The 19,770-nt window shown below is 47.1% G+C and overlaps 1 protein-coding gene across 2 annotated transcripts in view; it reads right to left on the bottom strand.

Moving 5' to 3' along the window:
* Window positions 1–19,770, bottom strand: part of ADCYAP1R1 (ADCYAP receptor type I) — a 357,068-nt gene that overhangs the window by 234,325 nt on the left and 102,973 nt on the right. For both annotated transcript variants that reach the window (XM_073582199.1, XM_073582200.1), the window contains exon 2: window positions 2,255–2,431. In XM_073582199.1, the coding sequence (XP_073438300.1) occupies window positions 2,255–2,305 (51 nt within the window). In that variant the 5' untranslated portion in view covers window positions 2,306–2,431. The remainder of the gene's footprint in view (window positions 1–2,254; window positions 2,432–19,770) is intronic.

Below are 19,770 nucleotides of genomic sequence, written 5' to 3' on the forward strand. Positions count from 1 at the left end.
GGGAAGATGACGGCGCCCGCCTGGGAAGCATTATTTGTCAAAAAATGGCACATACATGTAACATTGGCTCCACTGACTTGATAGTTAGTTTTTTGAACTCTTAGTAGTTCACATTGCTTCACATTCCAGTGTTGAAATCCAATGTGCTCAAGACCAATGCCCCCTACGGGTCCACAGAGTGCACTTTGTTGCTATCCTGACTTATTTAGGCCTTACAACATTTTTTCCTATCCAGAAATTATATTATTCTGCTGATCCTAGCATGAAATGATAACGAGGTGAGACTGCTGAGCACACCCCCTAATGATGGTGGAAAGACTCTGCTGATCCTCCACTCTAAGGTCGGTTCTACACATCTGTATTTCGCCGTCCATTCTCTGACCGGGATGCGCAGACTGGCCACTTATCTCCTGACCTGTACTCGGCAGCCTTATATATGCCCATGATTTTGCCAATTTCGGGCAAGGAGACTTGTGGCCAGACTGGGCATCCCAATCAGAGTACAGACCACGAAACCCAGATGGGTGAAACAGGCTTAAAGTTAATGGTATAACTGTGCTGACTTCACCCTCTTATGATGAGATGAGTCTGCTGACTCTACCCACTAATAATCCTCTACCCACTAATAATAACAATGAGATGGCTCTGCTGACCCTTCCCACTAATATTAACAATAATGAGATGACTCTACCAACCCTACCCACTAGTATTAATGAGATAACTCTGCTGACCCTACCCACTAATAATAACAATAATGAGATGACTCTGCTGACCCTACCCACTAATAATAACAATAATGAGATGACTTTGCTGACCCTACCCACTAATAAAAACAATAAATGACTCTGCTGACCCTACCTACTAATAATAACAACAATGAGATGACTCTGCTGACCCTACCTACTAAGGCTAGTTTCACACTAGCGTTACCAGGCACAGTGCTCAGCCGCCGCAAAGCTCCGCCCCGTCCACGCCTCCTCCGGTCAGCTTCTCCTCTGGGCGCATGACGCTGCATGCGACCAGCATACCCTATATTTAGCGTTGGGTACGCTGGGCGTGCGCTGGTATGTTTTTGCCGACGCATGCACCGTGTTTGCGCTGCGCCGATGTGCGCCAAATGCACTGTGTTGCATTTTTGTGCACTCGGCGCAGCGCAAAAAGGGCGCATGTGCCGGCAAAAACATACCAGCGCACGGCCAGTGTACCGAACGCTAAATATAGGTTACGCTGGTCACATGCAGCGTCATGCGCCCAGAGGAGAAGCTGACCGGAGGAGGCATGGACGGGGGCGGAGCTTTGCGGCGGCTGAGCACTGGCGTCAGTGTTTCCACCTTCGGATAAACTGAACACGAAGAGGAAATTGGGGATCATCTGCAGCCCAGACTTCCTCTTCATGTTCAGTTTGTCTGAAGGCAGAAACAGTGGCACCAGCACTGATTGGGCGCCGGGCAAAACGTGCCACTCCACCGCATCGCATCCTCGGGACTGCAAGAGTTGACACCGCTGTAACAGAGCCGGCACGGATGATGAGTATAGGCTTTATTATTTATGGGGCAAAACATTTAGTTTAAGAAGGGGTTTTCCTAGTAGAGGACAACCCCTTCAATGAAATTACGCTACTAGCTCTGTTTTCTAAAAATAATAAATTGACTCTGCTGATCCCACCCTCTTTTGGTAATGGCATAACTGCTGACCCTGCCTACTTATGTTAAAGAGATGACTCTGCTGACCTTGTTACAGCCTACGCATCTGAACCTGTCCTCTAATAATAATGAGATGACTCTATTGACCCTGCTTGTTAATTCTAAAAAGATGACTCTGCTGACCCTTTCCCAATTATGATAGCAAGATGACTCTGCTGACCCTGCATTCTATGAGAGCCAGAACCACGCCTGAAGGAGGATCTTATAGACTTACATTGAAAGCTTGTGACCTTTACCCCTGACTTTCAGTCAGTTAGAAGTTAAGGTCACAAGATGACAATACAAGACTGGAGCCGCATCGGGGGGAGCTGAAGACAGTGGATGGTAAGTATAATACATTAGTGACACCACTCCCAGCACTGATATTTTTAAAAATGTTGGAATGGTACCAGCTTTAAAGAGATGACTCTACTGACCCTCTCCCAATTTTGATAATGAGATGACTCTACTGACCCTGACAATTTATGGTAAAGAGATGACTCCGCTAACCTTGTTACAGCCTACACAACAAAGCTGATAAGTTGCAACACAAAAGAAATAGCGTCACCTACCAGTGATGAAGCCACAGTGAGCAGTAAGTACAGTCTGACAATCATCTCCATGTTTATCTCGTGCGAAGATTTGCCTTGAGAATTTCCACTCTGTTCTCAGTAAATAATAATAACAAGAAGAAATAAAAAAAAAAATAAAATCTGCTTGACAAAAGCTTCAGACTTTGGTCCAGGGCTCTGTAACAAATTGCGAGAAAGAAAAGCGTAAGAAGAAATGGTGTGAAAATTACATCAACACAATAGCTGTTCTGCCTGGGAAATGACAGTGAAATTGAACTATAGAAAATTGTGATTTTTTTTTTTTCTTTTCGAAAAATCCGTCAAGGCAGAAGTGTTTGTGAAGGACACGACATAAAAGCTCTGACTATAGAGATAATGTATTGGCGGCACAGACTGCTTCCCTACACTGCTGACCTCCCACCCTCCTCCAACTTCCAATTTTAAGAAATATACATTTTATGTTCACGAGTAACCAGAACTAGTGCTACCTAAAATCTGCCAGCAAGTCTTCAATGCCAAAGTTATGCCCATATAGAGTGCCTTGGAAAAAAGTCTTCACACCCCGTGAGCTTTTCCACTTTTTTTATACAGTATACTCACAAACTATAATGTATTTTATTGGTATCTTATATGACACCAACACTAAGTAACAAGTCTCTGTGACGTGTAAAGGGAATGATGCAACTTTTACTTATTATTTTAAAAATATAAATCTGAATATTGTATGGTGCAGAAGTATCCAGCCCCCTGAGTCTGTACTTTGTAGGACCACCGTTCTCTGCAGTCACTCCTGCAGTCTTTTGGCGTCTGTCTCTCCATTCTGGCGCCTCTTTGCACACTCGCTCTCGCTCAGTGAGGTTGGATGGAAACGTCTCTGATCAGTAATTTTCATGTCTTGTCACAGATTCTCTGGGATTTGGATCTGGACTGTGACTGCACCGTTCACACACATGAATATGCTCTGATTTAAAGCCTCCATTGTAGCTCTGGCAGGATGTTGAGGGTCGTTGTCCTGCTGGAAGATGAACCTTCGCCCCAGTCTCAAGTGTTCAGCAGCCTCAAACAGGTTTTCCTCAAGGATTACCCTGTATTTAGCTCCATCCATCTTCCCATCAACTCAGACCAGCTTCCCTTTCCCTGCTGAACAAAAGCCTCCCTACAGTAGGATGCTGCCACCACCATGTGTGACGGTGGGGATGGTGTTTTCAGAGTGTTGTGCAGTGTTAGTTTTCCACCACACATAATATTTTGTATTTAGCCTAGAAAGTTCTCCTTCAGTCTCATCTGACCCAAGAACATTCCTCCACATGTTATGTAGGGGACACAACCAATATGTGGAAAAAGGTGCAGATCTCTCTCTCTCTATTTATATTTTTGAGGATTATTATCCAAATTGAACGGTTTTAATGTGTTTCTGTGTTTTCACATGGCCTAGATTCAAGTACATGTGCTGCTGTATTCTTTTTGTCTATATTGTGCAGTTTTTGCAGCTTGCACGTGTTCACCAGTGTTGAGCGATACCATCCGATATCCAGAAATATCGGATCGTATTGGATCGGATCGGATTGGATCGCCCCGATACACAAAAAGTAGAGGGTATCGCCAATTCCGATACCAGAAGTCCCATTCAAGTCAAAGGGACAGAAATATTGGATTTAAAAAAAACCCTTTCTTTCCTTGTACATCCAGTTTGGGAGGGGGGAAGAGTGTGGGCGGTGCATGGGTGGACACTGTGCGTGTCTGTGTGTGCGGGCGGGCTCTGTGCGGGCCTCTCGGGGGTCTGTACGGGCCTGCCGGGGGTCTGTGCCGGCTGCCAGGGGTCTGTGCCGGTTGCCGGCGGTCTGTACAGGCCTGCCGGGGGTCTGTGCCGGCTGCCAGCGGTCTGTATGGGCCTGCCGGGGGTCTGTGCTGGCTGCCGGGGGTCTGTGCCGGCTGCCGGCAGTCTGTACGGGCCTGCTGGGGGTCTGTGTGTGCGTGCAGGCATCGTCCGATGGGACTACAAGTTCGCGCGAAGCCTGCTACAATGACAGTGATTGACACATTAGCCAATGATGGGACAGTAGTACATACAACATTCATACAAGATACATACTGCATACATACTTCATATATACTACATTCATATAACATACATACATACTACATACATACTATATATATACTACATTCATACAGCATACATACATACAACATACTACATGCATACTACATACATACTTAATATATACTACATTCAAACAACATACATACATACTACATATATACTACATTCATACAGCATACATGCATACTACATACATACTACATACATACAACATTCAAACAACATACATATATACTACATACATACTTAATATATACAACATTCAAACAACATACATACTACATACATACTTAATATATACTACATTCATACAACATACATACATACTACATACATACTACGTATATACTACATTCATACAACATACATACATACTACATACATACTACATATATTCTACATTCATACAACTTACATACATACTACATACATACATGCAACATACATAAAACATGCTACAAATATACTACATACATACTGCATACTGCTGTTCTCCACGGGAGATCGGCGTTGGACACTCAAGGATTTCTGCGGAACAGGGAGTATTTGGTGGTTTGTTTTTTTCATATTTTTTTCACAGATGACACTGGCTTCGGGGAAGTAATGTCAATAACTACTATGGTTACATAGAGATTCTACATATGCCATGAATAGAAAATTGAATACTTATCATGTTGCCAGCACAAATAAACATATATTAACAAGTCCCTTTCCCTAGCATGATATCACCTGGTTTCTGAGGATGAACAAGCTACCGGGTAGGTTACATGGGACCCCCAAACCCACGCGTATCGACACAGTGATGTGTCTTTCTCAAGGTCCATTGATAAGTCCATGATAAGTATTCAATTTTCTATTTATGGCATATGTAGAATCTCTATGTAACCATAGTAGTTATTGATAATATACCTCCGCCTCAAAACTGTTCCTTAACATACAATCCTCTGTCTCCAAACACAGACAGCCCCCTCATGCCCTCTCCTGCTCCCACCTGCTAACACTTTCTCTGCTCCTTCTCACTGCTGGTGATATCTCTCCAAATCCTGGTCCTCCTCACCACATTCCCACAGTCATTTCTACCTCCCATCCACGCTCTATCACAACCTTCCGTAACCTCTCCAACCTTATACCCATTCACCCAGCCCCCGCTTCCCCAGTCCCACTAACAGGAGCTCTGTGGAACGCTCGCTCTGTCTGCAACAAGCTTTCCTACATCCATGATCTTTTTGTTACTACCAAACTCTCCTTCCTCGCCATCACCGAAACCTGGCTCACCCCTTCTGACACAGCCTCTCCTGCTGCACTTTCGTATGGCGGCTTCCACCTTTCTCACACCCCCCGCCCCAGCAGCAAACATGGTGGAGGAGTTGGTTTTCTCCTGTCAGATACCTGCTCCTTCACCCCAATCCCACTGCCACCCTCTGTTACCCTCCCTTCCTTTGAGGTGCACTCTGTGCGCATCTACTCCCCCTCCAACCTCCAACTGGCTGTCATCTACCGCCCCCCAGGGCCAGCCACCACCTTCTTTGACCACTTCACCACCTGGTTACTTCATTTCCTTTCCGCGGACATCCCTACTATCATCATGGGCGACTTCAACATCCCCATTGACACTTCCCTCTCAGCTGCCACTAAACTTCTATCTCTCACTTCCTCCTTCGGCCTCACTCAATGGTCTTCTACAGCCACCCACAAAGATGGCCACACACTGGACCTCATCTTCACCCGCCTCTGCTCCCTATCTAACCTCTCTAACTCACCTCTTCCTCTCTCTGACCACAACCTGCTCACATTCTCCTCCCTCTTCACTCCATGTCTACAATCCCCACCCCACACACTTTCACACCCTCGCAGGAATCTTAAACACCTTGACCTACACTCATTCTCCGAATCCCTCCTCCCTCTTACAGATATAAGTTCCTTACACAATGCGGATGACGCTGCCGCTCTATATAACACCACAATAGCTGTAGCTTTGGAATCCGCTGCCCCACTTACACATACCAAAACTCGCAAAATCAACAGACAGCCCTGGCACACCAGCCTGACCAAAGAGCTGAGGCGAGCTTCCAGGGCTGCTGAGCGCAGATGGAAAAGATCCCACTCCAACGAGCATTTCATCGCATTCAAACAGTCCCTCACTACTTTCAAGACCACACTCGCCACAGCTAAACAAACCTACTTCTCATCTCTCATATCCTCCCTGTCTCACAACCCTAAACAGTTATTCAACACCTTCAATTCTCTCCTCCGCCCCCCAGCACCTCCTCCCTCCCCACTCATCTCAGCTGAAGACTTTGCCTCATTTTTCAAGCAGAAAATTGATAACATCAGAGACAGTTTTGGTCAACAACCCCCAGAGTCCTTCCTCCCGACTTCCCAGCCCTCCACCTTCAAAACCAACTTCTCCACCATTACAGAAGATCGACTCTCCACTCTACTCTCAAGATCACATCTCACCACCTGTGCACTCGACCCGATCCCATCCCACTTCATCCCAAACCTCACCACAGTCTTCATCCCAACCCTAACCCATCTCTTCAACCTATCACTAACAACTGGTGTTTTCCCCTCAAGCTTTAAACATGCCTCCATCACACCTATCCTCAAAAAGCCCTCTCTTGACCCATCCTCTGTATCTAGCTATCGCCCTATATCACTTCTCCCATACGCCTCCAAGCTACTGGAACAACACGTCTACCTTGAACTGTCCTCCCATCTCTCTTCTTGCTCCCTCTTCGACCGCTTACAATCTGGCTTCCGGTCACACCACTCCACTGAAACTGCCCTTACTAAGGTCACCAATGACCTCTTAACTGCCAAGAGCAAGCGACACTACTCTGTCCTCCTCCTCCTGGACCTGTCGGCTGCCTTTGACACAGTGGACCATTCCCTATTATTACAGACCCTCTCATCCCTCGGCATCACAGACTTGGCCCTCTCCTGGATCTCATCATACCTAACAGACCGGACATTCAGCGTCTCCCACTCACACACCACCTCCTCACCTCGCCCCCTATCTGTCGGAGTCCCACAAGGTTCAGTCCTAGGGCCCCTGCTGTTCTCTATTTACACCTTTGGCCTGGGACAGCTCATAGAATCTCATGGCTTTCAGTATCATCTTTATGCTGATGACACACAGATCTACATCTCTGGACCAGATATCACCTCCCTACTAACCAGAATCCCTCAATGTCTGTCCACTATTTCATCCTTCTTCTCCACTAGATATCTGAAACTCAACATGGACAAAACAGAATTCATCATCTTTCCCCCATCTCACGTGACCCCCCCTACGAACCTATCAATTACAGTAAATGACTGCCCACTCTCCCCAGTCCCACAAGCTCGCTGCCTCGGAGTAATCCTTGATGCTGATCTCTCCTTCAAACCACATATCCAAACCCTTTCCACTTCCTGCCGACTTCAACTCAAAAATATTTCACGCATCCGTTCATTCCTCACCCAAGAATCTGCAAAAACCCTAGTCCATGCCCTCATCATCTCTCGCCTTGACTACTGCAACCTCATGCTCTGCGGCCTCCCCTCAAACACTCTCGCACCCCTCCAATCTATTCTAAACTCTGCTGCCCGACTAATCCACCTGTCCCCCCGCTATTCCCCAGCTTCTCCCCTCTGTCAATCCCTTCACTGGCTCCCAATTGCCCAGAGACTCCATTACAAAACCCTAACCATGACATACAAAGCCATCCACAACTTGTCTCCTCCATACATCTGTGACCTCGTCTCCCGGTACTTTCCTGCACGCAACCTCCGATCCTCACAAGATCTCCTTCTCTACTCCCCTCTTATCTCCTCTTCCCACAATCGCATACAAGATTTCTCTCGCGCATCACCCCTACTCTGGAACTCTCTACCACAACATATCAGACTCTCACCTACCATCGAAACCTTCAAAAAGAGCCTGAAGACCCACCTCTTCCGACAAGCCTATAACCTGCAGTAACCACCGATCCACCAAACCGCTGCACGACCAGCTCTACCCTCGCCTACTGTATTATCACCCATCCCTTGAAGATTGTGAGCCCTCGCGGGCAGGGTCCTCTCTCCTCCTGTACCAGTTATGACTTGTATTGTTTAAGATTATTGTACTTGTTTTTATGTATACCCCCCTCACATGTAAAGCGCCATGGAATAAATGGCGCTATAACAATAAATAATAATAATAATAATAATAATAATAATAATATGGTATTTTTGATCCAAGGTCATGATTGTCATTACAATTGATTTGATAGACCCTAGGTTATGGTAACTAGCAGATACCTGGCATTATACTGTATGGTTGGCCTTGGGACCCATAGTATTTAACTATTTATCAAAATGACCCATTGTCTTTGTTTTGTTATCAGTGTCTGGTTGTTCAGACTTTTTAATTGTTTTTAAACAAAGTGTCTGTTTGTTGTGTCCGTTAATAAAATTGATACTTTTTGATTATCATATCCTTGTGGTGATCCCTATTTGTGTGCATATACTTTTTTTTTTCTTTATGTGTTTTCATGCAAAACCACGCAAAAACTGCCGCGGAAAAATAGGTGCGGTTTCTGGGAAGGGATTCAGGTTTTTGAGCAGAAATTTTCTGCAACGTGTGCACTTAGCCTTATAGTTCCTTGTACAGTGGCAGGGGTAGGTCGGCCTGGGGAGCCTATGGTTCTTCTTGTCGAGACAGTCCATCGGCGTTCTGGTGTTGGCTTCCCCGCTTGTATTGGATGGAGAAGCTGTAGGGTTGTAAGGACAAGCTCCACCACAGCAATCTTCCATTGTCGCCTGATACGCGGTTCAGCCATGTGAGGGGGTTGTGGTCTGTAACAATTGTAAAGTCTCTGCCATACAAATATGGCTGCAATTTTTTTAGCGCCCATACGATGGCAAGGCACTCCTTTTCAATAGTGGCATAGGCAACTTCCCGATCCAGTAGTTTCCGACTGGTTTTGAGAAAGAACAAGCTATTGTTCGAAACGCGTAATCTACTACTTGTTACTCATGTGAACACAATATTTTTTGCTCTGTTTTGGACTTGTTTTTAACAATAAATTGGACTTGAATTTGCAAAGCTGGACCTTTTTTCTTTTTCCTTGGTTACTGCGTGAAGACTGCACGTGGTCCAGGCTATCCACTACACATGCCTTCAGGTGAGCTGGCTTTTTTTCTCTTTTTAAAAGCAACAGGATGTTGCTCCGGCGGCGTTCATTTGGCTAAGTACTGCCCCAATCCCAAAGGTGGATGCATCCGTCTGCACGAGGAACCTGCGTTTATAATCAGAAGCAGCCAAGACAGGAGCAGTAACGAGGGCGGTCTTTAACGCTGAAAAGGCATCCTCGTATGCCGTCGTCCATGTCACATTCCTAGGCATGTTCTTGCGGGTCAGGTCGGTTAGGGGCTTGGCCAAGTTGCTGAAGTTATAAACAAATTTGCGATAGTAACCCGCAGTTCCTAAAAATGCAAGTACCTGCTTTTTTGTCTGGGGTCTACACCAGTTGCTAACGGCTTCCACCTTGGCAGGCTCAGGCCTTAGGGTCCCACCCCCTACTCTATGCCCGAGGTACTGCACCTCAGCCATCCCTATTTAGCACTTATCAGGGCGAATGGTCAGTCCTGCAGTAAGGACACAGTCCAGCACTATGCCCAAGTGTTTAAGATGTTCCTCCCAGGTTGTGCTAAAAATGGCAATGTCGTCTAAGTAAGCACAGGCAAAGTTCTGACATTGTTGTAACAGTCGATCTACCAGTCTCTGGAAAGTAGCGGGGGCAGTTTTCATCCCAAAGGGCATTCCCAGAAACTCAAAAAGCCCAAATGGAGTAATGAAGGCCGAGCGCTCCCGAGCGTCCTCTGTTAGGGGTATCTGCCAGGACCACTTGCTCAAGTCTAACGTGGTCACAAATTGGGCACTGGCCAGACGATCCAAGAGATCATCAATCCTGGGCATGGGATAAGAATCACTCTTGGTGGCATCTTTTAATCTTCTGTAATCCACGCAGAATCGTGTTGTACCATCCTTCTTGGGGACCAGGACGACAGGAGAGGCCCAAGAACTGTGAGATGGCTGAATAACTCCCAGTCGTTTCATCTCCTCCAGTTAGTCCTTTATCATGCCTTGAACAGCCTCTGGAACCCGGTAGGCACCCTGCTGGATGGGGCGTTGTCCGGGGGTTTCCACATGGTGACTGGTAAGAGTAGTCTTCCCCGGCTTTGAGGAGAAAGCAGCAGCCCTCGTCCTTAGTACGGCGACAGTATCGTCCTTTTGTATATCCAATAAATGGGAGCCCATGGGCACTTGTTCCAGTGATCCTCCCGCTTGGGCAACCTGGAGGAGATCGGGGAGATACTCGTCATCGGTGATATCACTAGGGGGGTGGCAGACAGCTAGAACAGGCAGAGATCGGTCGTGGTAGTCTTTCAGCATGTTAATGTGGACGGTTTTCTGTCGTCGACCACTAGAGTCCAGGGCAATAACATAGTTAGTGTCATTAATTTTCTTGACAACCTGATAAGGGCCTTCCCACACTGCTTGAAGCTTGTTGGCAGGGGAAGCAGTAATCATGAGCACTTGTTGTCCTTCCATAAATTCATGGTTCCTGGCATTACGGTCATACCAGGTTTTTTGTCTGGACTGGGCCATTCGCTGATGTTCTTTAGCCAAGGTGGCTAGCTGGGCGAGACGGTCTCTGAACTCTAGAACATAGGGAACGATGGGCATTCCGGTATCTAAGATGTCTCCCTCCAAATGTTCTTTCGGAAGAGTGAGAGGCCCACGGACCTTCCGGCTAAACAGTAGTATGAAGGGAGACAACCCTGTGGACTCTTGGGGAACCTCCCGATAGGCGAAGAGGAGATGTGGCTGGTACTTTTCCCAGTCTTTTTCAACGTCAACAAAAGCCCTCAGCATATTTTTTAGGGTTCCATTAAAGCGTTCACATGATCCGTTGGTCTGCGGGTGGTATGGGGTGGTGCGAATGGCTCGAACACCACAGGTATGCCATAGGGACTGGACCAGATCTGACATGAACTGAGTGCCTTGATCTGATAATAATTCACTAGGAAACACTACCCGGGTAAAGATGGTAACAAGGGCCTCAGCTACCTTTACTGCTGTAATACTGTGAAAAATGAGGATGAATGAACTCATGGAGATCAACATCCAACCCTGCGGAGACACCATCACATGTTTGTCAACGCAGTGATTCTACAGCAATACCCACATCCCTTATGGGAAATATGTAAAAATACTGCACAGGGCCACAGCTTCAGGATACCTAGTGGCATAGTCCACCACGGTCAGGATATATTTTTTCCCCGACCTGCTGGGGTGGGCCAGAGGACCTATGATGTCGACAGCTACACGTTGAAATGGTTCCTCGATTATGGGTAGGGATTGTAGGGGTACCTTATGTCGAGCTCCTGGATGCTGCATTTGCTGGCACACATCGCTGGTGCGGCAATAATGGGCTACCGACTGCGAGACGCCCGGCCAGTAAAAATTTTGGGTGAGCCTCTTTTCAGTCCTTTTTCTCCCTTGGTGCACAGCCAAGGGGATGTCATGGGCCAGTTGGAGTAGCTGTGCCCTGTACTTCTGAGGGACAATGAGTTGCCTGGTCATTGCATCAGGGTTGCCCTGGTCACTGCCCTTTGTTACACGATAATACAGTCCGTTTTCTCGAGTGAAGCCATCCCCATTATCTCCCATGTGCCCAGTTTCTGCCGTTCGCCTAAGGGCTGATATGGTAGTGTTGTGGCGCCCCTGAGGGCTCAGTCGCCACAGATGTACTGCGCCTCCTCCTGAGGTGTAGTACCCCACCATCCAGGTAAGGTGGAGACATCTGACCACGCTCCAACACCTGCATCCCACACAACATAGTAGTGTAGCAAAGCACCCTTTGGTGGCTCCCTGCTTGGAACACGAAGCGTGCTGGGAGGCGGGTGGACTTAGTTGGCAACAAAAGAGCGGGAAGAGTTTAGGATTTGGTCAGTCTGACTCGGAGAGTCTAGGAGTGAAGATCCCCTGCGTGGGATGGATGAAGGAAGTGCTGCAGCCGACCACAGTGACCTGGGTCCGCTGGCACAGGAAAGAGACATTGATGGGAAGCCTGACTCTCTCCATAGGAAAGAAGGATTAGTACGGAACGTAAGGAGAGGAGGACTAAGGATTAGGGTTAGAGCAGAACCCTTCCCAAGTTCACAGCGCAAGGCCGGGGTCCGGTCCCCGAGGTTGTATGGACACTATTGGTCCTGCAGCAGATACCGGAGGAATAGAAGATGTCACCACTTTATTCCCACACAAGACTTGGGGGCACAACAGCAACGATAGTGAGCTGGGACTTGGTAGCAAGGAGTCCCCGAAGCAGGCTACAGCTGTCTGCCGTACAAGTAGAGTTCATAAGAACATCTGACAGGAGGAACTCCAGTGTAACTCAGTACTGAGAGTACGTCACTATAGGCGCAAAAGGGAGACGCTCAGAAAAGGCACTTATGTTGGCGGAGTGTTGGAACGGAGTACTTCATCTTGCGTGGGGGTTGGCTGAGCTCCTGATCTGGAGGACACAGCATGGATGCGGGCACCTGTATGCACAACAGACTGTGAGTAAAGCTTTGGAACTACATGCCCTGGTCTCCTCCACTTATTCCTGCGCCAACCCACTCAGCACTGCTACATCGCTGTGCCTGGCACCGCACCATCTACATCTCCTCCCTCTCTCCTCACCTACACTGCCCTGGGACTACAGCCCTACCTGTGGAGGGCCACATAATCATTGCTGCACCCCACCATCTGTCCCAGAGGATCTGTCTGCAACGTCGGCTTAACATCTTCATTGCCGAACACCACAGGTGGCGTCACGAATCCTTCACTCATAAACTTTAATCAGCATTCGCACACTCAACATCCCCCTTTTACAATGGATGCCCAGGGCCACGGACCGGGTCACCGCTACCGTGACGACTTCCATTGAAATCCACTGGGCCCGGCTCCGAGTACCCCACAGCCCTGGGAGGGCGATCCAGCGTCACCCTCTATTTCTCTCCTAAACTCCTCTCTGTCCCAAGACTCTCCCAATGTAGTAGCAGCGAACGTATTGCTTACCGACTCTGATGCGGTTCGTGGTGGTTGCTCCCCAGTGAGGTCCGGATGACTTAGTGCTTGAAGGGCATGTAGTCGGGTGACTGCTCCCACAAATTGGCACTGTAACTCCCCAATGTCGTTCCAAGGAGGATATCTGCAGGAAGTCCTCCCATAACTCCAATCCAACACAGTTTTTCTCCACAACCATAATCCAAACGCACAGAAGCTCGCTGTATATATTTGTGGGCACCCCCTGCCAGGACAATGGGAATTCCCGGACCCTGGTAAATTGCCTCGGGTCGAACCACACGGGGGTCAGCGATAGTCAAGAATGCCCCCGTGTCTCTAAATCCTGACACTTTGTATCCATCAATTAAGACATCCTGCAGGTGGCGTTGCCATTGCTCTGAGTAGCTAAAGGACAGAAGCCGGAGTCTGTACACTCCAGGAGGAGTATCTATGGTGCCGTGGTCGGTGGTCCACTCTGGTGAGGGTGGTGGTAGCTCTTCCTCAGGCTGGGTGGAGTGCACAAGATGCACTGGACGAGGTGGGGCTGCATGGGGCTCCCTCCGAATCCTTGAGGGACAGCCAGACTGCAAATGTCCAGGTTGCCCACACCCATAGCACCTCCTCTCTGTGATACCCCCAGATCGTGGTCGGAACTGTTGGGGCCTAGGATTGTGAGGAGTGATTGTCATCGGCTTGCGACTAGGTGGAAGGGCAGATATAATTGGAGGGGGACGGGGCGCGGGAGCAGGCTGAGGTTCATTGTCCAGAAGCCTCCTCCATTGCGGCTGGATAGTAAGGGCTTCATTGGCCAGGGCTGCAGCTCTCTCCATGGTACACGGTGTGCGCTCCCGGACCCATTCCCGTACCTCTGTGGGGCACTTGCCAAGAAATTGTTCTATAAGGAACGCCTGTATAACATCTTCCACAGTAAAGGCGTTTTCTGCTTCCAGCCATCTCTGACATGCCTGGAACACCTTATGTGCACTACATCCTAAACGATCCCCCAGTGGTGCATGGGAGGTCTCGGAACTTGGCCCTATACGAGTCTGGGGTGATAGCATGGTAATCCAGGATAGTCCGCTTTACAATGTTATAATCCCGATTCCGCAGTGCGACAATGGTTTGGTAAGTCTCCGCCATGCTTCCGTTCAGGAGTCCCACTGACAAACACATCCAGCTAGAGTGGGGCACCTCCATCACAGCACACTGCTGCTCAAAGTCCTTGAAGAACCGCTCCACATCTCCGGAAGCCTTATCAAATGGCTTAAACTGTCCGGGTGATCCGTACAGGCTCGCGGATCGTTGGGGTTACACTCAACATTGCGTTACTCCCTCATTCAAGCTCCATTGCTTCCTGTCTCCGCTGTGCCCGGCGGGCAGCCTCCTCCTTGTACTCCTGAGAGACGCTGGGGCCCAGAACCGCCATCTCTTCTTCATACCACACCAACCACTGGCTTTTCTGGATGGGGATCCCTGTCTCCAGTGCTCGTCCTTCAGACATCTGGGAGGAGGTGGCCGGGCTAGCGCCCACCAGTAGATCGATTAAGGCCTCTTTAGTCAGTCCCTGGTAGTTCAGGCCCAGGTCTCTGGCTCTCTCCTGTAAACTGGATACAGTCCAATTTCTGTACTCACTCTGTGGGTGGTTCTCCATTGGGTTACGCTCTGTTGATCCCACCGCTGCCACCAGTTGTCACGGGGTCCTTCTCCGATACCACACAATCAACAGAGCAAGGGAAGGGTGAACAATCCCAAGACCTTTATTACAGGCAAAATTAGAAGGTCCATAAACAATCCACCACACTGAGGAAACAATAGTCCAGAACAAGAATGTAGTCCAGTAACAGGATAAAATGTCCAGGGAGATGAGATTCCAAAACTCTAGCACCAGAGGATAAAATGGGTCCTTCTCTCTGGGGTGCAGTCTTCACGAAGTTCTCCACACAGGAACTGACTTGTCCACCTCCTCTCCTACCCACTCCCTTCCTTGTGTACAGCTCCTGTCCTCCCCAGCCCCCTCCTTATGTCCAGGGGTAGTCAGACAGGTTGAGGAGACAAAGGAGCCTTGGGGATTAAGGAACTGCAGGGGGTCATCAAGAGACAGATACAGTCAGGCAAGGCAACAAGGAAAAAACTATGAAAATCAGTGAAATAGAAATATACACAAAATGATATCCACATAGCATATCACACTGCCCATAAATTGTAGGCTTAGCCCGGTAGTGACATGTTTGTTCAAAATTGTAGGCTGGTGGCCCAGAAGTGGCTTATGTACGGTAGTGCAGGGATCCATCAGGGCGTGGTCACCTTGCCGCGGTTGATGGGCTTACATGAATTGGCCAATTTGTGCAATAAGAACCTTCATTTTCATCTTACTGTAAGTCTTAAAAAAAATTTAGAAAAAAATATTTTTGAGGATTATTATTCAAATTGTTTTTTTAATGTGCTTGTGTTTTCACATGGCCTAGATTCATGTACATGTGCTGCTGTACTCTTTGTCTATATTGTGCAGTTTTTGCAGCTTGCACATGTTCACATTAGGTCGTGCTGGTTTTGTTTGTATTTTTTTCTCTCTCTCTCTCTCTCTCTCTCTCTCTCTATATATATATATATACACACACAGTATATATATTCTGCAAATTTACTATGTTTCACTATAAGACAAATCAACAAAAAAAATCTGCTTTAACCTAATCTATAGATAGTAAAAGTGCAGCAGACATAAGAGGAACACATGACTGCAAGAATAGCTGTTGGATAAGGTTTTATTTGCAGGTGATTTCCTTGGAGACACATAGTTCTGCATTGGAGCTGTGTACTTCTGGAAACACTGAATAATGTTTCTTTGTTAGAATCTCGAGTCGTTGTGCAGTTTTCAACAGGTGAAGGTATAGAGAAGAAGGCATTGCGGGTCCACAAATGTCACGTTATGACTTTGAAGGCCATTTAGGCAAACCTACCTAAGGCTGCGCACTTGGATATGGCGCCGGTCCCGGTTCTGAAGAGGTTGTGAATCACTTTTTTCCAAAAGACAAATCAGCCTAGTTCTACATTTCGTTTCCCCAAATAATGTTTAATCCTAAATTACCAAAAATCCAAAACCTAGCGATGATGAATTCCCCATCTGACGGCATAATCTCCTCCATGGCCATAAGCTGAAGTGCGCTCACATCTGCAGCAACAATCCTATAATTGACCACCGGCTGAAATAAACTGATGGTTAATTACTCTAAAAATCAGGACTGAAGATGTGAAGTGTTTAATTACCGTGGAGTGGGATCTGAATTCTCAGAGGCTTCATGTAAGGAGGTGACACAGTGCCCAGGGGTGGGGGGAGGATAAATAATACCGTCATAGGCATGAGTAATCCGCAACGATAGTCACAGGATCTTATGTGTCTCCTGCTGACGGTGAGGCAAAGATAAAATATACAGGTAAAACTCAAAACTATTCGGAAGTTTTACCTGCAATTCCAGATTTGACCACACGGAGTGCTGTTGTAAGAAAAAATCCTCAGGGAGTACATGTACTACAACATTGTACCGCTGCCCCTAGTGGTAGGGATATTTATTGCAGAGCTTGTTAAATGGCACTGGCACACATTGATTGTGTCAAAAGAGCAACACTTATTTTTTATTCATTTTTTCCTTTTTGATCTAAATTATTTTTTTATATTAATTTTTTCCCTTTTTGGATTAGATTTTTTTTTATCCTTTTTTCCCTTTTTGGTCTAAATTAGTTATTTGTGTTCATTGCTTTTCCTTTTTAGTCTAAATAAGGTTTTTATTATTCATTTTTTCTCTTTATAGATTAACTTACAGTTTTTCTTCATTATTCTTTTTTTTCCTTTTTAGTTTAAATTAGTATGAAAAAAGGTAAAATATGAATAAAAAAATTTAGATCAAAAAGAAAAAAAAAGGAAAAAAACTAATTTAGCCAAAAAAATGAAAAAATGAAAATATATAAAAAAATAATTTAGACCAAAAAGGGAAAAAAATGAATAAAAAATGGCAACACTTTATAATAGATTAAGAACAAGATTGAAAATGATGCACTTCGCTCAAAATTAAAGGGGGTTGTGCAAAATTAGTAAAACATGCATGCTTGTCTTTTCTGCAGCTAATGATGTATTACTTCAGAGCCCAGTGGACTTTGACTGCAATACCAAATTCATCCTTTGGACATGTGTGGCGCTGTTTTCAGGAAAAAGGCATGTTTTCTAATCCTGAGCAAGGGAGGACTCACCGACGACACAGATACAGTGGCTTGCAAAAGTATTCACCCCCTTGGCATTTTTTGTTTTGCTTGAAGTCGCAACCTAGATTTTCACAGTTCTTTTGAGGGTTTGCATCAGTTCATTTAAAGAACATGCCTACATCCGTGAACACTTGGTTTTCTTTCCTCTATTGTGAAACAAGCAACAAATAGGATTAAATAGCTGAAAACTTCAGTGTACATAACTATTCACCCCCCTAAAGTCAGCACTTTGTAGAGACTCCTTTCCCAGCAATTACAGCTGCAAGATGCTTTGGATAAGTCTCTATAAGATTTCCACATCTGTGGCCACTGGGATTTTTGCCCATTCCTGAAGACAAAACTGCTCCAGCTCCTTCACGTTAGATGTTTCCTCTGATGAACAGCGATCTTTAAGTCTGACCACAGACCACAGGAAGAGAAGACAGCGCGCGAGAAGGGTAGGAGCTGAGGCCTACAGCCCGGAGCATCGGGCCTGCGAAGCGGCCGCCGGGAAGCTCACTCAACCCCCCGGCCCTGGCTAACGTTAACTAGGAGGGGAGAGAATGTCTGTGCCAAGCAACAATGCAGCGGCGGACGCCGCCGCCAACCCCTCAGCGCTGCAAGGAGTAGCGCCCGCCGCAGCGGTCCCCATAATGCCGCTGTCTATGCCCTACCTCCCGGGAGCGGCATGGCTACCGCAATACTCGCGTGAGTCACATACCCTGAGTGAATTTAAAGAGAGAAAGTGAACATCCTTATTGGACAGCTAACGGGTGCAGCACAGAGAGAGTTGAAAGCCTGGCAGGACACTGACAAAGAGACTGTTAAAAAGATTCTAGCCAAGCTGAGGAGCACCTTTGACACCCGAACTGCAGCTGAAATCAAGATGCGATTCTTTGGATGTAAGCAGAGAATGCAGTACAGTATAAGGGACTATGCTCTTAACCTGCAGGAGGCGCTGCGAGCAGTTAAGCAAGTTTATCCTGATAGTGTGAAGGAGGAAGATAAACTGTTAAAGGAGCAGTTCATTGAAGGACTCCTATCCAGTACCCACAGAGGACAGTTACGCATCATAACCCTGCAAAACCCTGACCTGGACTTTGCTGATTATAAGGACAGGGCTATTCGGGTCCTGCAGGAATCAACTGACAGCCGGTCAGCGCCCCCTAGGCGCCCAGCGATCACCTACCATCAGAAAGCAACATCTTTTCCTTCCATCCCTGAGGAGGCTGATGCACAGACTCTGGATAAAGATCGAACTGAGGAGCTGGGTCTTCAGGTCCAGGAGTTGACCAGAGGTATGGCTGCACTTACTAAAACCGTGCAGTCCCTGCAGGTGTCCTCCAAAGAGAAGATCCAGCTTGCTTCCAGTCCAGAGGATGTCCTGTGGCTCCGGAAGAGGAGAACCCTGCCACTCCGAGGAAGTAACAACGACCGCTATGACCAGGTCGGACGTCCCATCTGTCGCCGCTGTTACAAGGCAGGTCATCTTGCAAGATTTTGTCATTTAAACGAGCAATCCCAGGGGCAGAGGGCCAACCCCCAGGAGTAGAACCACAAGGCCCAAGGAACTGGAGAGCCAAGTATGTTGGAGGGAGACCGGTCCTTCCTGTGGTGATTGACGGCATCCCCATGAACGCTTTGCTGGACACTGGCTCCCAGGTGACCACTATGCCGTATATCCTCTACAAGCGGTATTGGGCTGACTCTGATCTCACCCGTGGCCCAACTGATGAACTGACAGTAGTTGCCAGTAATGGTCAGTCTTTACCACAAGTGGGATGTAAAGAAATTACTGTTAAAGTGGGGCGGGTGGAGTTAAAATCTCAAGGTCTGATAGTTGTGGATATTGATCGACGTGAATGTAATCCCATGATGACTCTTGGTACCAATGTAATTGAAAACTGTCTTTCCGAGGTTATTGTCTTGTTGCAACAGGTGGCTGAGACTGCTGGTTCCAGTGAACAACGAGTCCTGCAGAAAGAGATCAAGGCCCTGATGCAAAGACAACTGGTAGAACTCTCTGGCAGAGAGAATGGCAGCGTCAGAGTGAGTGATCCCTTCCCCATTGCAATACCCCCCAGATGTGAAATG

Source organism: Dendrobates tinctorius, unplaced genomic scaffold (genome assembly GCF_039654945.1).
Source record: "Dendrobates tinctorius isolate UK_male_01 unplaced genomic scaffold, ASM3965494v1 ptg000070l, whole genome shotgun sequence".
Taxonomy (NCBI): domain Eukaryota; kingdom Metazoa; phylum Chordata; class Amphibia; order Anura; family Dendrobatidae; genus Dendrobates; species Dendrobates tinctorius.